The sequence below is a fragment of the Gymnoscopelus microlampas genome, assembly GCF_963454915.1.
Source record: "Gymnoscopelus microlampas genome assembly, chromosome: 10".
In the NCBI taxonomy this organism is placed as follows: domain Eukaryota; kingdom Metazoa; phylum Chordata; class Actinopteri; order Myctophiformes; family Myctophidae; genus Gymnoscopelus; species Gymnoscopelus microlampas.
In genome coordinates this window covers 4,490,111-4,507,945 of record NC_139947.1, presented here as the reverse complement: position 1 = coordinate 4,507,945, position 17,835 = coordinate 4,490,111, and the positions used below count along the sequence as shown (strand labels likewise).

Genomic DNA, 17,835 nt, shown 5'->3' with positions numbered 1-17,835 from the left:
AACGTTTTAGTTTTTTGTGTCCGGGTAGCTCAGTCTGTAGTCAGCACTTGCCTTTGGACCACAAGGTCCTGGCATCTATCCTGGGCATTGCCAACTCAGCATATGAGTAGCATGACTTTGGCAAATCTACTGGCTGATGGTAGATTTAGCGCTCCACCTCAGCAATCCATCTCTCACTATTGTTTTAGACAGTGGTGGAAAAAGTACTCACGTTTCTTACTTAAAGAAAAAGTATCAATACTGCCATGTAAAAATACTCTGTTACAAGTTAAAAGTCCGGAATTCTAAATTGACTTGAGTAGAAGTACAAAAGTATTGGCATCAAAATGTACTTAAAGTACCAAAAGTAGAAAGTACTCATTATTATGCAGAATGTCCCATTTCTACAAGTTTTCAAATGTATAACATTTTGAAAATAGCAGATCTACAAGCACACAATGCATCGCATCACGACACATTGTGAGCTTGTAGATCGCCTATTTTCAAATGGCCGAAATGTATATAGGGTTGAAGAGGTTAATGTATGTTTTTTAATAATTTTAAAGATTTGCAAAGTAACTAGTAACTAAAGTTTTCAAATAATTGTAGTGGAGTAAAAGTACAATATTTTCCTCTGAGATGTAGTGGAGTAGAAGTAAAAGTGCTGAAAATTAGAAATACTCAAGTAAAGTAAATGTACTTAGTAAAGGAACTAAGTAAATGTACTTAGTTCCTTTACGCCACTGGTTTTAAAACAATGCCGTACCCTCATCTCAGGTCCCACATCAAAGAGGCTGGCCTCCGATGGTGGTCTATACAGGGGACAGGTGGTGATTATGTATTTGGTCTGCTCAAGCACCCCGCACTCGCATGCAGTGCTGTCTGCCAGACCTCACTTATTCATAGATGTTTTGAAGCCCAGTTGGTTCCTCAGGGTTTACTTCAGCTGGTCTTGAATTCCTGTGAAATAGTGGAGGACTAAACATTGATATTTACACATTCTTTTATCTGTTTTATCTGTTGCAGCAAATATGATATCACAGACCAGGCAAACATTAAAGGTACATGTCAAAATAGTCTCGGCCATGCCTTAAGGCCTGGTGGAGACAATAGATATATACGGGAATGCAGGCTTATCCTCTTTAACTGAGAGGCGTGATAAGCACTGGTATCTATTTATTTTTAAAGCCATATCAGGAATGCTCCCCCCTTATATTTATGCTATGTTGGTACAGAACCCTATTACATACCAGACCCGGTCGAGTGACCTCCTGACGCTCAAGGTTCCTTTTGCGCAGACGGAGTTAGGCAAGACAGCTTTTTCTGTCAGTGCTCCATGCCTGGAATGAGCTCCAGAGGTCCTTGAAAATCAAATCACTTCCATCTTTAGGTAGTTTCAGGGAAATGTTTTCTAACATTTTTGTTCAGGATTGTAACTGCTTTATTTCATTATTTGATTATGATATATCTGTTCTAGTTCTTTGACTATTTTAGTTTTTGAGTTCTTTCTGTATTCTGATTCATGTATTTATTGCTGTATGTAAATGTCTATTCCTGTTGATTACTGTGTTCTGTATCTCGGCTACATTGAAAATGAGGGCCTGCCCCTAAACTGTACTCCGAGCTGAAATAAAGGTTATGATGATGATGATGATAGAGAGGAAGATTGGAACCTTCAAGTTTCTACACTTAAAGCAATGAGCCAGTATATACAGTTGAAGTTCTCTATACTGGACATACTGTAGTCCAACATGTTATTGGTCAATAAGGCTACAGAAATGTCTAATTTAATAGAAAAACAGTGTTTTCCTAGAATAGACCGATTACACAAGGACTTGTTTTTCTGTGTTCCTATGAAGAGGAAGTACAACTGTGAGGTACTTTTCACTTACCCTGAAGTTACTGTGTTTTTTCTTTCCTTTTTCTTGTTTCTCTTTTTCACTTCTTTTTTTTGGAAGGGGGGGGGGGGTGTGGGGGTGTGGGGTCACATAATGTCAGCAGGGACCTGACATTCTTGGGAGGACAGCTAGCTGAACTAACTTAGGGTTTGGGGGGCGCTCACCTCTGTGACCTCTCAACCGCCTGCACTCTCACTATTTTTATGAATGGCACTTTTCTGAGAAATGAAAAAGTGCTAAGAAAGTAAGACTATATACCTTGAGAGTGGACTTTCTGGACAAAAGTCAAGCCAAATCATTGTCCAATCATGCTCAGGTTTGCTGGTCTGAATGTGAACCCCAACCAATCATACCAGGGGAGAGGTGCAGTGCAGCAGGAATGACCCTGGCAGCATATCTTGGTCCAGGGGCCAGTTGCACCACCTCACACTAAGTTCAAACTTAGCCTAGTTATAGCTTAACCCATTCAATCACATCTCTGTCATTTTAGATTTCTTTAGGCTATTCAAAAATAGCAGATATACAAGCTCATAGTGCGGCACCGAGTGCCGCACTATGAGCTTGTAGATCTGCTATTTTTTGAAAAATCGATGGTGAAAATGTGTGCAAATCTTTGAACATATATATATTTTTAAAAATATATATATTTAAGGATTTGCACAAATGTTCACATTTAAAAAAAAAAAAGCAGATCTACAAGCTCATAGCGCGGCACTCGGTGCCGCGCTATGAGCTTGTATATCTGTCTGCTATTTTTGAATAGCCTAAAGAAATCTATAAATGACACAGATGCTTTCCCGGCTAAATGGGTTAAATGGCTTTTTTAAAAGCCATTTAAGCTATAACTAGGCTAAGTTTGAACTTAGTGTGAGGTGGTGCAACTAGCCCCAGGTGTGTAACCTGTTTAGTACTAGGGTATTACTACTGTTAAACCACAGCTAATGAGATGAGACAACATGATTGAGAATGAGTTTGGGAAGAGATCATTAAGAGACAAAAGACATGTACAAAGTCCATGCAGAATGGACAACTGCACAGTGATGGCTGAAATCTCAGCAACATGAAAGTCTTTTTTCATAAAGATGCATAAAGTTAAGTCGTGTGTGAAGAGAGGAACTGGTCACATCTTTGTCCCACCAGCAACAGTGATGGTGAAGAAAGGGAACTTGGAAGACGCTTTCTGACAAACCACAAAGCATCTGACAATACGTTTTCCAAGAAAAAATAGGAACTGAAATGTCAAAGATATGTATTTATGTAGTACATGAAACTGCAAGTGCTGTCATCAGCATTTTAGAAGTCTCACACTTTTTTTCAAAATGAATCTGGCCTTTAATTCTTATTCATAGTATTGACTTATTCTATAGTTTTTTTGTATTAAATGATGTACTTATATTTGCATTATTCTGATTATAAGACTATAATGATATGTAAAAGCAGTGGTGGTTTCCACTGTCTGGTGATAGTAGATCTCACCGATCTCAGCTAGCTGAACTAACTTAGGGTTTGGGGGGCGCTCACCTCTGTGACCTCTCAACCGCCTGCACTCTCACTATTTTTATGAATGGCACTTTTCTGAGAAATGAAAAAGTGCTAAGAAAGTAAGACTATATACCTTGAGAGTGGACTTTCTGGACAAAAGTCAAGCCAAATCATTGTCCAATCATGCTCAGGTTTGCTGGTCTGAATGTGAACCCCAACCAATCATACCAGGGGAGAGGTGCAGTGCAGCAGGAATGACCCTGGCAGCATATCTTGGTCCAGGGGCCAGTTGCACCACCTCACACTAAGTTCAAACTTAGCCTAGTTATAGCTTAACCCATTCAATCACATCTCTGTCATTTTAGATTTCTTTAGGCTATTCAAAAATAGCAGATATACAAGCTCATAGTGCGGCACCGAGTGCCGCACTATGAGCTTGTAGATCTGCTATTTTTTGAAAAATCGATGGTGAAAATGTGTGCAAATCTTTGAACATATATATATTTTTAAAAATATATATATTTAAGGATTTGCACAAATGTTCACATTTAAAAAAAAAAAAGCAGATCTACAAGCTCATAGCGCGGCACTCGGTGCCGCGCTATGAGCTTGTATATCTGTCTGCTATTTTTGAATAGCCTAAAGAAATCTATAAATGACACAGATGCTTTCCCGGCTAAATGGGTTAAATGGCTTTTTTAAAAGCCATTTAAGCTATAACTAGGCTAAGTTTGAACTTAGTGTGAGGTGGTGCAACTAGCCCCAGGTGTGTAACCTGTTTAGTACTAGGGTATTACTACTGTTAAACCACAGCTAATGAGATGAGACAACATGATTGAGAATGAGTTTGGGAAGAGATCATTAAGAGACAAAAGACATGTACAAAGTCCATGCAGAATGGACAACTGCACAGTGATGGCTGAAATCTCAGCAACATGAAAGTCTTTTTTCATAAAGATGCATAAAGTTAAGTCGTGTGTGAAGAGAGGAACTGGTCACATCTTTGTCCCACCAGCAACAGTGATGGTGAAGAAAGGGAACTTGGAAGACGCTTTCTGACAAACCACAAAGCATCTGACAATACGTTTTCCAAGAAAAAATAGGAACTGAAATGTCAAAGATATGTATTTATGTAGTACATGAAACTGCAAGTGCTGTCATCAGCATTTTAGAAGTCTCACACTTTTTTTCAAAATGAATCTGGCCTTTAATTCTTATTCATAGTATTGACTTATTCTATAGTTTTTTTGTATTAAATGATGTACTTATATTTGCATTATTCTGATTATAAGACTATAATGATATGTAAAAGCAGTGGTGGTTTCCACTGTCTGGTGATAGTAGATCTCACCAGCATTGGATCAGATCTTGTGTCAGAACCCTGACAGTACAGTACATGTGTTGGGAACCAAAAGCTAAATCTGGTGTCTTCCTGAAATCCAAGTGAATAAAAATATGCACGCACGCACGCACGCACGCACGCACGCACGCACGCACGCACGCACGCACGCACGCACGCACACACACACACACACACGCACACACGCACACACACACACACACACACACACACACACACTTACACACTTACACACAGAGACAGCAGACAGACAGACAGACGCACGCACGCACGCACGCACGCATGCACGCACAGAGAGAGACACACACACACACACACACACACACACACACAGAGAGACACACACAGACACGCACACACACACACACACACACACACACACACTGCAATGTAACCTTACTGTGCCACTCCGAGGCCGTGAAGCTGTCGGTAGGAGCTGAGGCTCCATGGAACGCTGTCTGTGCTCTGTTTTTACTCAATAAATCGAATGGAAGTTATCCGACTGTCACAGCCCAGTACAGATACAGCACATTACCCCAGGGAACAAACCACCCGGTCGACTGGCGGCGTCTCGTCGTCGCTGGACCCAGGGACAACTCAGACAAAGACTCGTAGGGGCTTGCGACGCTGGATACCAGTGGAATCGTGACATCAGTGGGCAGCAGCATGGCACTCGAGAAACGGTCCACCTTGCAGGAACCCTGGCGTTGACACTGGCAAGGGTGAGGGTCCTGCCAACCGTCACCAATCATCGAGGCAGTGGGAACCTCAGAACTTCTGGCCATCCTCAACATAAAAGCTCTAAAGTGAGTTCAAAGTTCAACCCCTTGAGTTGCCTCTGACTCCGGACAGGAAGTTTGATAGTATTTATTTTCTCTTTTTGATTTTTACTTTATTGTGCATAACAGGCACAGCTACTTTGGAGACAATGATAAATCCAGGGGTTTACAGTGCTATGGTAAAAACTACTGGTTCAGACACAACAGTGTTGACACTAAAGTGTCAGGGCCTCTCTCCTCCAGAGTGGGAGTGTACCTGGACCACAAGGCAGGTACTCTGTCCTTCTACAGTGTTTCTGACACAATGACCCTCCTACACACAGTTCAAACCACGTTCACACAACCTCTCTATCCAGGGATATATGTTCCTTTTTAACTATGGAGATACAGCAGAGCTGTGTAAGACATGGTAGACATGAATACTGATGATGATATTCAGTTGAAAACGTGTTGTTTTTTTCATTTGATGATAGATTGTCTCTTCTAGATAAAGCATGTGTAAGAATGATGTGTACAGTATACTACACCATCATGATCAATCAATCCATTGTGTTCCCCTCATTGCATTTCTTTAATAAGCCTGCTGCAGACAATCATTATACAGTATGCCCTGTTCTCTTGTTGATATTACTACAGAGCCCTCTGTCAGTCAGTGTAGATTAGTTATACTGAATGTAGTGGTTCTCAAACTGTGGGTAGGGACCCCCAGGAGGTCCCCAAATGATATTTTGCTTAATGTGCAACATTGTTTTCTCACACAACAGTAAACAAACCTACAAGCACAAACATACCGTACATACATGTATAGTGTATGTATAATGTATACAGAGTACAGTACATTTCTAAAGTGACAATTTAAGGACTTTTTAAGACCTATTGAATAATAAATGAAAAATAAAAGGAGACATTACTGCGTCAAAAGTAATTAACAAACTATACTATAGAAAATGGTCAAACATTGGCCTGACAAAGAGAGAATTTGTGAAAACAGCCGATCTACAAGCTCACTGTGAGCTTGTAGATCTGCTGTTTTCACAATATTGATGAAGTCAAACTAAATGTAATGCCTCAACTCCTGCAATTCCAAGTGCTTGTCAGGGTGGCTGGTCCCCAGTTCAAATATGATTATTTTGGAGGGTCCCCAGTTCAAATATGAATATTTTGGAGGGTCCCCAGTTCAAATATGATTATTTTGGAGGGTCCCCAGTTCAAATATGATTCTTTTCAGGGGGTCCCCAGTTCAAATACAATTATTTTCAGGGGGTCCCCAGTTCAAATACGATTATTTTGGAGGGTCCCCAGGTCAAATATGATTCTTTTCAGGGGGTCCCCATGAATACGATTATTTTGGAGGGTCCCCAGTTCAAATATGATTCTTTTCAGGGGGTCCCCAGTTCAAATACGATTATTTTGGAGGGTCCCCAGTTCAAATATGATTCTTTTCAGGGGGTCCCCAGTTCAAATACGATTATTTTGGAGGGTCCCCAGTTCAAATATGATTATTTTCAGGGGGTCCCCAGTTCAAATATGATTATTCTCAGGGGGTCCCCAGTTCAAATATGATTATTTTGGAGGGTCCCCAGTTCAAATATTATTATTTTGGGGAGTCTCTGCCTGAAAAGTTTGAGAACCACTGGTGTAATGTCGTCCTCCTCAATGTGTCAATAGGGTATTGTGTGTCAACAGTTAATTGATTATAAAAACATATTTTAATGTGATGAACAATGTTTTTACCCCATTTTGTAAATACAGTAGAAACCTCGGAGTCCTTCAAACAGTTACACACTTATGAAGCCATGTTAAAACAAAAGAGGGGGGAAAAGCTTCTGTAATTTCTACAAGCTTACGACTTATCTGGCAAAATGACAAAATTATGTTTCAATTCATATAAAGGAGTTTCAGACCATCAGGTAATCATTATGTTTTCATTAACTTTACTTCATTTACACTGACTTGTTTTTTTCTTGTCTGCAACCTCTAACAGTGTTTTAGTCTGATTTGAAGAATGTTTCTGTCTCTGTGAAAGTTGTCTCCATGTTTAGATGACGTTTTATACAGGATGTGAAGATACGGTAGATGTTAAAACAGTCTGAGGACTGAGAGGACAAGACCAATAGGGCATCGCAGTTGCGGCCACTTCCGGGTTCCACTGCAAAACACTCAATGCATTTTTCCCATTGACTTTTCCAAAAATATTTATATCAATTAATTTAAGCCTAGAAACAAGCCATCCAGGCTCCTGGTGAATCATGACCATTAAACATTTTTTTCTGTGATTTTTTTTTATTTTATATTTATTTATATGATATACTATATTTAATAAATACCCTTTGTTTTGCCGTTTTCATTCTTTTTTTTCACAGAATCAAACGTTTTATGGCCATGATTCACCAGGAGCCTGGATAGCTTGATTCGAGGCTCAAATTAATTGATATAAATATTTTTGGAAAAGTCAATGGGAAAAATGCATTGAGTATTTTGCAGTGGCACCAGGAGGTGGGCGGGAACTGCGATGCCCTATATCTGATTAATTCATTGTGTGTGTGTGTGTGTGTGTGTGTGTGTGTGTGTGTGTGTGTGTGTGTGTGTGTGTGTGTGTGTGTGTGTGTGTGTGTGTGTGTGTGTGTGTGTGTGTGTGTGTGTGTATCTGCTATTTCTACTATTTTTGAAAATGTGCAGCATTGTCTCTTCAAAGCCCAGAACACATTGAATATGAAACATTCAACACTGAACCCAGTTTACCAAGTCATACAATAACATTGTGATTCATGGCATTTCTACCAACAATACAATGAGAACCCCTGAACTGAAAGTGACTGGAGTTAGTTTCTGTCCCTCCCTGAAATCACTTGAATATGATTGATAACATAATAAATGAATAAATAATGTTTAAGTGATTTTTTTTTTTTTTTTTACAAAAACAAATATTTTCCTTACAACAGTGTAACCATGTCAGTCACACCACAAAGTAGGGCATTATTTTATGAACAAAATCCTTTTAAGTTAAATATGTTTGAAATTGGTTTTCTGCATAACAGCATCAATATACAGTAGTTTTTGGCAGTTTGAATGTGAGCTTAAACAAGCCTCAAGATACAAGTAAAAGAGGAATGTACTGAATCACACTGATCGTAAAACATTTGACCTAATACATTATATTAATAATAAGATGTGCTCCAATACTTTTCATGTCATAGTCATTTTCAAGGACCTCTACTGTTATTAGCAAGAGATTAATCAAACAACACTCTATAGGCCTACTTTTAGGTTGATATTGTCCTCAAAATAAATAATGTACGTAATCATTAAGCCTGTAGGTACTCTGATATTTGCTCAGGATCGAATTAGTTCAATTTGCATTTACAGCAAAAACCCTGCATGGCTATAAGCAAACAAATGGTGAACGCTGCCCCCTTGTGTCCAAAGTGAAACATAACCTAAAACAGAATCCCATGCAACTTAGCATTCACACTATTGTTTATTTCATCTTATCTTATTTTATGTATTTATTTATTTATTTTTCGCATTCTACTAGTTTCACTGGAAAAGATTGACACAGTGAGGCTTGGAAAGGAAAGCTAGTGATTATTATGAGGTCCTATGCAGAGGTCTGAGAGTGTTTTTAATGAATGGTTCCTTGTTTTCCTTCCAGAATACAGTAGCACTATGCTTGCATATTGTCTGTTGCTTTGCTGTCAAAGAACATGAGGTGTTTACCGTTCTGCTGTTGAACAGAGAGTTACTGTAGTCCATTTCCTCCTTTAATGCTGACCCTAACCCTAACCCTTTATTAAGTTGTAACTATAGGAGGTAAGAGACTGTACAATGAAAGATTATAATTTGGTCTCATACCTATATATGCTTTTTTATTCCATGTAAACCAACAGCAAATGCCTAAAAGTGGTTATAATTTGAAACTTGTGTGTGTTCTGAGCTTTTTCATCTGGACCATGTACATAACACAGCTATGAATTACTGTAGGAGAGGTTTTATAGCACGCCCCAAATAACGTCTAGAGCCACTAGATACTCCGGGTCAAATATTAATTATCTCCAAGTAATAGTACTGGAGTACTCACTTCAAATATTTAGGTATTCAAAAGTAATAGTTTTAGTGTCAATGAATTGCTGTATTGATAATGCATTTACTTAATACCTCTTTGAAACCACCTATTGACTGGCTTTAAAAAAAAATACAGTCGATAGTGCGGTTGTGCAAGAAAAATATGAATTCAGATTTTTTTCAGTTTTACTGCAAAACATGGTGTTATTCTGTGAAACAACATTTTGAAAAGGAAATCCCACAGCCTTCAGGTCAATGTCAACTTGTCAACTTCTTGAAGTGCGCATGTTACTTTATTTCCCTGTGTTTAATTTAAGGCAGAATTGCAGTCGTACGTGGTGGCTGTGCATCTGCCTCCAGGCACCACTTTAGGTTGGGGGGGAAAGTGCATTTGCACTAACAATTAAATGAAAAAGGACGGATGGACGGGCAAAACATAATACTCTCGCGGCCTTTTGTCCTGGCGGAGACAATAAATATTAATAACCATTTAACCGTTTGGTTACAGATTTCTTAACAGTTACCGGTTAAACGGTTAACCATGAAGATTTGGTTATTTTTTTTGTTTACATAGGCCTGTGGCCCCGACCTCAATTCATTTAACAATTTTGGCTCCCTGTGTCTATAGTTGAATTGACCCCTGTGCTACTGTACACTAACAAACAAAAGGTCAACAAACAAAACACAATAAAGTACAGTACAAGGTAGAAAACAAAATGGAATGCAATTAAAAGAAAAACATAAACAGCACACAACAGTAGCAATGAGCTAGGACAGGTCTAAGGTCCTAGAGTGCTGGCTAGTCTCAGCTGTGCTCGAAGGCCAAAGAAAAGAAGTATGTCTTCAATAATGATTTAAATATATATTTATAAACTGAGCAGCTCTAATGTGAAAGAGCAGGCTGTTCCATAGCATGGGGGCGGCTGCAGCAAAAGCTCTGTCGCCTCTTAGCCAGTGGTGTAAAGTAACTAACAAATATTATTACATATAATTCATATTAGTGCGGTGCCTATCGCAACTGTCTGTCAGGCTCTCCCTGTCTTCCTGCAGCTACACTTCCCCTGTTTGTTGTGACAGCAACTTCTGCTTATCTTTATCTACGTAAGAAACAAAACATGGTGTAACTTTGTGGTTATTACAGCATGTGGCACGCTGTTGCTGCAAGTTACCTTTGCATATCAGCTTGGGGGCTGGTCAACATTGCATAACCCAGTGGCATAAAGTACTGTACTTAAGTACAATTATGAGGTATTTTTACTTTACTGGAGTATTTCTAATTTTCTGTACTCAGACTTATACTCCACTACATCTCAGAGGCAAATATTGTACTTTTACCCTACAATTATTTGAAAACTTTAGTTATAACTAGATTTTGATTATTATTATAAAACCACTTCAGACCTATACTTCGGCCATTTGAAAAGGCCGATCTACAAGCTCACAACGTGATGCGTTGTGAGCTTGTAGATCTGCTATTTTCAAAAGAGTTTTATACATTTGAAAACTTCTCAAATGGGACCTCCTGCATAATGAGTACCAATACTTTTGTACCTTTACTCAAGTCAAATTTAAATTCTGGACTTTCACTTTATTTCTACATAGCAGTAATGATACTTTTATTTAAGTAAAATATCTGAGTACTTTTTCCACCACTGCCATTATCTCTAACCTCCTTAAAACAGTAAAGGATAGAGAGAGCGTCACGTTATTTACCAATATGACAGGTTGATGGGAAGTGATAGGCTCAACGACTTCACTTTTCTCATTCATCGTTAATCTTCCTCTTTTGTGACTTCTGTTTTCCATAAAAAGCTGCACGACGGCTTAGTTGTAAAATGAGCTACGGTAGAATGTCTGAGGACGTGTACGCTGTGCCAGACCTGACCAAGAAGAAGGTCAGACATGGCCAAGGAGAGAGGGAGGTAGAGATGGAGGAGAGAGGAGAGAATGAGGAGGACAGGGGAGAATGGGAAGAGAAGATAGTCGCAAGCAACTGGTCACTGACCTTAGAGCTCTGGGTGGGTTATCATCTAGTACAGGGGTCTCCAAAAGGGGGTCCGGGACCCCTAGGGGGTCCTCAGAGTTACTACAGGGGGTCCGCCAAATCTTTGTGTTTTTTTTTTTACCTTAAACACTTGAATCCTAGCATCCCTTTTCTGAGGAGAACTTTAGCCAAAAATAGCCGATCTACAAGCTCACAACGCCTCGCGCTGCGAGGCGTTGTGAGCTTGTAGATCTGCTATTTTTGGCAAAGAGATATAGGTTTAGAGGGAAAAGAGAGCAGACCACGTAAACAAAAAAAAGTTTAATCTGAAACACAATTTTATACAATATGTAGAGGGGGTCCCCGCTTCATCTCTGTCTCAGCTAAGGGGTCCTTGGCCTGAAAAGGTTGAAGACCCTTGATCTAGTATAAGATCTGCAAGGAAGGGGGAGCCAGACCCTTTTTAACTTAAAAAAAAAAACATCAAAAGCTTCAAATCGATTCTAAAGCGCACGGGGAGCCAATGTGGCGAGGCCAGTTATGTTATCCCGCCTCTTTGTGCCGGTATGGAGGCGAGCAGCGGCGTTCTGGATGAGCTGCAGGCACCTAAGCAACGACTGATCTATACCAACGTACAGGGAGTTCCAATAGTGGAGTCTAGAAGAGATGAAGGCATGTAGAACCCTCTCTAGATCTATGGGGAGAGAGATAGGCCTTAGGACATTAACCAAACAGCTGGTTCTGACCACGGTGCTATAACCTGTTTATAGAATTTGAAATTGGAATCTAAGGTGACGCCAATGTTTTTTACACTGATGTAAAGAACATCTGGGAGGAGGAAGAGAATGAAAAGTTCTCTCCACCTCCCTCAACAACTAGTGTAGATTTGACCTCACTCACTCACTCAAACACACACACACACACACACACACACACACACACACACACACACACACACACACACACACACACACACACACACACACACACACACACACACACACACACACACACACACACACACACACACACACACACACACACACAGAGAGAGAGAGAGAGAGAGAGAGAGAGAGAGAGAGAGAGAGAGAGAGAGAGAGAGAGAGACAGACACAGCCAGACAGACAGACAGACAGACAGACAGACAGACAGACAGACAGACACAGACAGACAGACAGACAGCCATCATATGTGTTATTATGATATATAAAAATAATAAAGATTATTACTGAAACACTTCTGGCCTATTTAATCGAGTAGATGTCAGTCACAATCAGTGGTGTAAAGTAACTAAGTACATTTACTCAAGTACTGTACTTAAGTACAATGTTGAGGCATGCTTACTTTAATGGAGTATTTCCAATTTTCAATACTTTTACTTCAACTTCTCCACTACATCTCGGATACAAATATTTCACTTTTACTCCATTACAATTATTTGAAAACTTTAGTTACTTTGTTAGATTTTGATTATTATTAAAGAAGATACATTACCCACTTCACCCCTATACATTATATACATATACATTTCGGCCATTTGAAATATACATTTATATACTTTTAAGTACATTTTGATACCAATACTTTTGTTCATTTACTCAAGTCAATTTTGAATTCTGGACTTTTACTTGTAACAGAGTATTTCTACATTGCAGTATTGATACTTTTACTTAGTAAAAAATTTTAGTAATTTTCCCACTATTGCTAATAAGGATGACCTCAGGATCCTTGACCTTTTGACCACCAAATTGCACCATAACATCAGATAGTGAGGTACAGTACTCTTCAGAGACCAGGGTTCCATTCCTGTCAGCGATGCAGGCTTGTCTCGGTGCTCCAATGAACACACATGTAGAATAGACTTTCATATGGCCATTTAAAACCATTGAAGGGATGATGATGATCAGGCTGTTAAATATCATCTCTGTCGGGTGGAAACCTCATATGTTCAAAACTGTTACTTTACAGGATTCAAACGAAAAAATATCAAAAGTAGCAGATCTACAAGCTCAAAACGGTCGCATTGCTTTGCGTTTCAAGCTTGTGGATCTGCTACTTTTGATGCTTTATTGTGACGCTGTAGTATGATCAAGTACTGTAGGGCATTAATTATTTTGAGATATAACTGCTAAATTGCACTGCGATCAATCATTTGAGGTCATGTATTCTTTTACTGTTGTGTGTGTCAATGCTCACTGTTTTAACAGACTGATTTGGACCAAACCCAGTTCCAAAACACTTTATTAATATGAACATGTTATTAAAATGCAACAGATGGCTTTTAGATGAATGATATTCCCATTATACAGTATGTGCTTCTCTTAACTTAATAATGAAAAGATGAATATATTGTAATTTAATGCATACAGTGTATATTGGGTAGAATTGCAAGGCAGACAAACCAAATCAAATAGACAAACTGTCATCATGTAGTTGTACCAACACACAAGCTAATACATTGTGAAAGTGATGTTTTCACTAGATAACTCGTTCACAGATAAAAAACCGAGTTGCATAACCACATGATCTGTCATTCCATCCGTTAGGATATGTCTCAGCACAGTCTTCGTTACCATCAGGGTCATTAGGCTCACCAGGGTACCAGAACCTGAAGAAGTAGGAATAACTTTACAACAATGTTTTTTTCACTCTAAATATTTTGGTTTCTAATCATTACATTAAACATCTGGATAGTGAAATAGACAACATTGTCTCAGTGACAGTGTGTGCTACGTTATCATATTATTAAAGTATTTAACACCATTTAGAAAAATGCAGAAAAAGAGTAAATATGTGAAGTGTGCTTAAATGTTTGTTGAAATAAACAAGAGGATAAGTCTTACGTTGGTGTGGTCAGGTTTGTTCCATCCACCCATTTCCAGACTCCTTCCTGGTCTCTGTCAGTCAGGCCCAGCCACACAATCTGCTTTAAACTGACAACAAAGTCCTGGATAGAAAAGCTTTTTGTTATTGAAGTACAAACTATACCATAGATTTGTTTCTCCATGAATAGATTTGTTTCTCCAAGTTTCTGAAGTGGAATATGTGGCGCACGCACGCACGCACACACGCACGCACGCACGCACGCACGCACGCACGCACACTTTATACCTGTTTTTCTTTGCTCTTTATGACCATCAGGTCTGATTGCTTGTCGATACACCATTGTCTGCTCTGCTCCCAGTCTTTCGTCTCAGTAGAGAGGTAGTAACACAGACCACCAGCAAATGTAAAGCCATGGGGTTCTAACAACAATAAAATCATGTTAGTTGAGATAATCCATTTGGTGTGTGTGTGTGTGTGTGTGTGTGTGTGTGTGTGTGTGTGTGTGTGTGTGTGTGTGTGTGTGTGTGTGTGTGTGTGTGTGTGTGTGTGTGTGTGTGTGTGTGTGTGTGTGTGTGTGTGTGTTTTGTGTGTGTGTGTGTGTGTGTGTGTGTGTGTGTGCGTGCGTGCGTGCGTGCGTGCGTGCGTGCGTGCGTGTGTGTGTGCGCGCGCGTGTAGCTCAGATTAATGACAAACAATGATATAACAATGTAGAAAAACAGTGATGTTCCACTAACCACACAACTTCCTCTTCAGGGCATCTCGTTCTTCAGTAACGTTCTTATATCTGATCTTTAACTGCTCAAATCTGATCTGCAACTGGACGTTTTCTACAGTCAGGTTGCTATGACTGATCTCTAACTGCTCAAAGCTGATCTGCAACTGGTCTTCGTCTTCAGTCATATCTGCAAGACGAAGAATCAACAAACTGATGAGCTTAACATACAACTTTGTTCTGATAGTAAATCTTTATTTGACAATAACTATTTTGGGGAAACTTGTGAACTGGCGTGAAGCACAGTGCAGACAGTGATCAAGTACTGTAGGGCATTATTAATTATGTTGAGATATAACTGCTAAATTGCACTGGGATCCTAAGAGTTTTTTTTTTACATTGTTGTTATATGATAGTTGTCATACACCAGCACTGAGTTTCCACAGATTTTCTTCCTCTATTTACCCAATATCAATAGTAATACACAATTTAATATTTATCCTGCAAACAGAAGACCAAACGCTGAAGATAAACACAGTTGTAACTGTTATAAGAGCCTGAATTAGACCTCCTGATACTCACAGTCACAGTCCATGGCCTTGTCAACGGTTCTCACTGCCATTAGGAGAAACAGCAGCGTAAGGCAAACTGCGCACGCTCTGACGATGGCTCTCTGGATAACTGCAGGATAATTAGTACAATACACTTTATAACTTTAATATGATCAGCTTCAGTGGTGTAAAGTAACTAAGTACTGTACTTAAGTTCAATTTTGAGGTATTTTTTACTTTACTGGAGTATTTCCAATTGTCTACTCTTACTTCTACTCCACTACATCTCAGAGGAAAACATTGTACTTTTACTCCACTACTCTTTTGGTTCTTTAGGTACATTTTGATACCAATACTTTTGTACTTTTACTCAAGTACATTTTGAAATCCGGACTTTAACTTGTAACCGAGTACTTCTACATTGCAGTATTGATATTTTTACTTAAGTAAAACATTTCAGTACTTTTTCCACTACTGTCAGCTTCCATGTTTCATTTCAAACAACACAGAGTGAATAATATTATATAGGTCATTTCTGCAGAAAGGTTTATATGTCTGATGTACAATAACGTGGTTGAATGAACATGTCTTCAATTTACAACATGTAATTGTGGCTTTCTCAAAAATGCAGTGGTTCTCAAAGTGGGGTCCGGGGACCGCCAGTGGTCCTTGATGGGGTTCCCGGGGGCGACCAGCAAAATAAGTGAATATAGCACATCGGCTATTTTCAAAAAATCTTGAAAAAATTAAAACATTCTGGAATACTTTTTAAAGCATTTCAACAACATAAATCTTGTATAGATAAATCAATATTTTCAGATGGGAATCTACAACCAAATGCATATTAATGTGGGGGTCTTTGACATGAAAAGCTTTGAGAACCACTGATGTAATCAGTACACACCTCCCTGTACATTGATGAAGGATCCTACTGTATATTCTTTAATGTCTATCATGTAATCGGTAATGTTGTGAGCAGAGAGAGTAAGTATTTTACTGTGTACCTAGATCTCGTTGAGTCTCCTGTTGAGTCTCCTGTGAGCCGGAGCGTCTGAGACGGCGTGGTCTTTCATTAACGTAGTCATGTTCATCCTCCTCTTCATTCACCTCATGGACCCGTCCATCGTCCGTCTCTCTCTTTGTTCTGGCTGGCTTGCCAGAAATGTCCGTAGACATCTTAAGGAACGACCCCCCCCCCCCAAAAAAAAAGAAACTCAAGTTAATTACTTCAAGTTATGTTAATAATTGTATTATTTAAGAATATTTTTCAAAATAATGATACAATCATGTTACTCACTTTTGTCCAATAGCTGTGTCAAACTAAATTGGTGTTCTCTGAGCTGCTGTCTGTTCTAGTCTGTAGTTGTGTCCACATTTATACTGTGTACACGTATGAATATTCATGAGGCACAAAAACATACGTACTGCAGGTCAGCTGACCACATGTGTGGCACTTCTTGAAAAGTTTGTCACTTTTTCAATTCTGACGTACATCCTGTAGTAAAGAGCCTATTGGTTAATAAGTTCTTTACCACAGGATGTACGTCAGAATTGAAGAAGTGACAAACTTCTCAAGAAGTGGTCACTGACCTCCTATGACCTCCTACAGTATGTAGAGCACTGGTTCTCAAAGTGGGGCTTGGGGACCCCCAGGGGTCCTTGAGGGGTTCCAGGGGGTCCCCAGCAAAAAGGAGGAACAGTTGAACCACTTGAACACTATATTTGTTATACTTCATTACTTATACATTATACTTTTTTATACTTCAGATATTCAAAAATAGCTGTAGAAAAACTGTGAAAGGGCATGCTGTTCCATAGCCTGCGGGCTGCTGCAGCAAAAGCTCAGGTCTTTAGCCAGTGGTGTAAAGTAACTATAGGCCTACGTGTACTCAAGTACTGTACTTAAGTTCAATTTTGAGGTATATTTTACTTTACTGGAGTATTTCCAATTTTCTTTTACTTCTACTCCTACTCCACTGCATCTCAGAGGCTATAAAGAAAACATCGCATGGATGCACCTGGGACGTATCATCAGTGTTATAGCCTGGGGTCATAGGGTGTTTCCGGTTTCGCAAAAACATACACCCTCGCCCAGGTGACCCAGCCGGGTTTGATCAAGCCCCGACTTACATCCCAGTAGCTACCCACGGTCAGTCCTCTTAGGGAAAGACAGGGCCACTCAGTCCGCTTCTCCGGAACTAC

At 39.4% G+C, this 17,835-nt stretch overlaps 1 protein-coding gene across 2 annotated transcripts in view; it reads right to left on the bottom strand.

The window, feature by feature from the left end:
• LOC311054007 (uncharacterized protein) overlaps nt 1–16,977 on the bottom strand; it is a 28,174-nt gene extending 11,197 nt beyond the window's left edge. The window contains exons 1-7 of one of the 2 annotated variants that reach the window (XM_084069856.1): nt 16,931–16,977; nt 16,638–16,809; nt 15,665–15,763; nt 15,105–15,272; nt 14,656–14,789; nt 14,388–14,491; nt 13,897–14,152 (exon numbers count right to left, since the gene is read on the bottom strand). In XM_084069856.1, the coding sequence (XP_083925982.1) occupies nt 14,023–14,152; nt 14,388–14,491; nt 14,656–14,789; nt 15,105–15,272; nt 15,665–15,763; nt 16,638–16,809 (807 nt within the window). In that variant the 5' untranslated portion in view covers nt 16,931–16,977 and the 3' untranslated portion in view covers nt 13,897–14,022. Of the gene's footprint in view, nt 1–13,896; nt 14,153–14,387; nt 14,492–14,655; nt 14,790–15,104; nt 15,273–15,664; nt 15,764–16,637; nt 16,810–16,930 lie in introns of those variants that run through there. The other variant, XM_084069854.1, reaches the window with a different exon arrangement.
• Between the last annotated feature and the right edge of the window lie 858 nt (nt 16,978–17,835).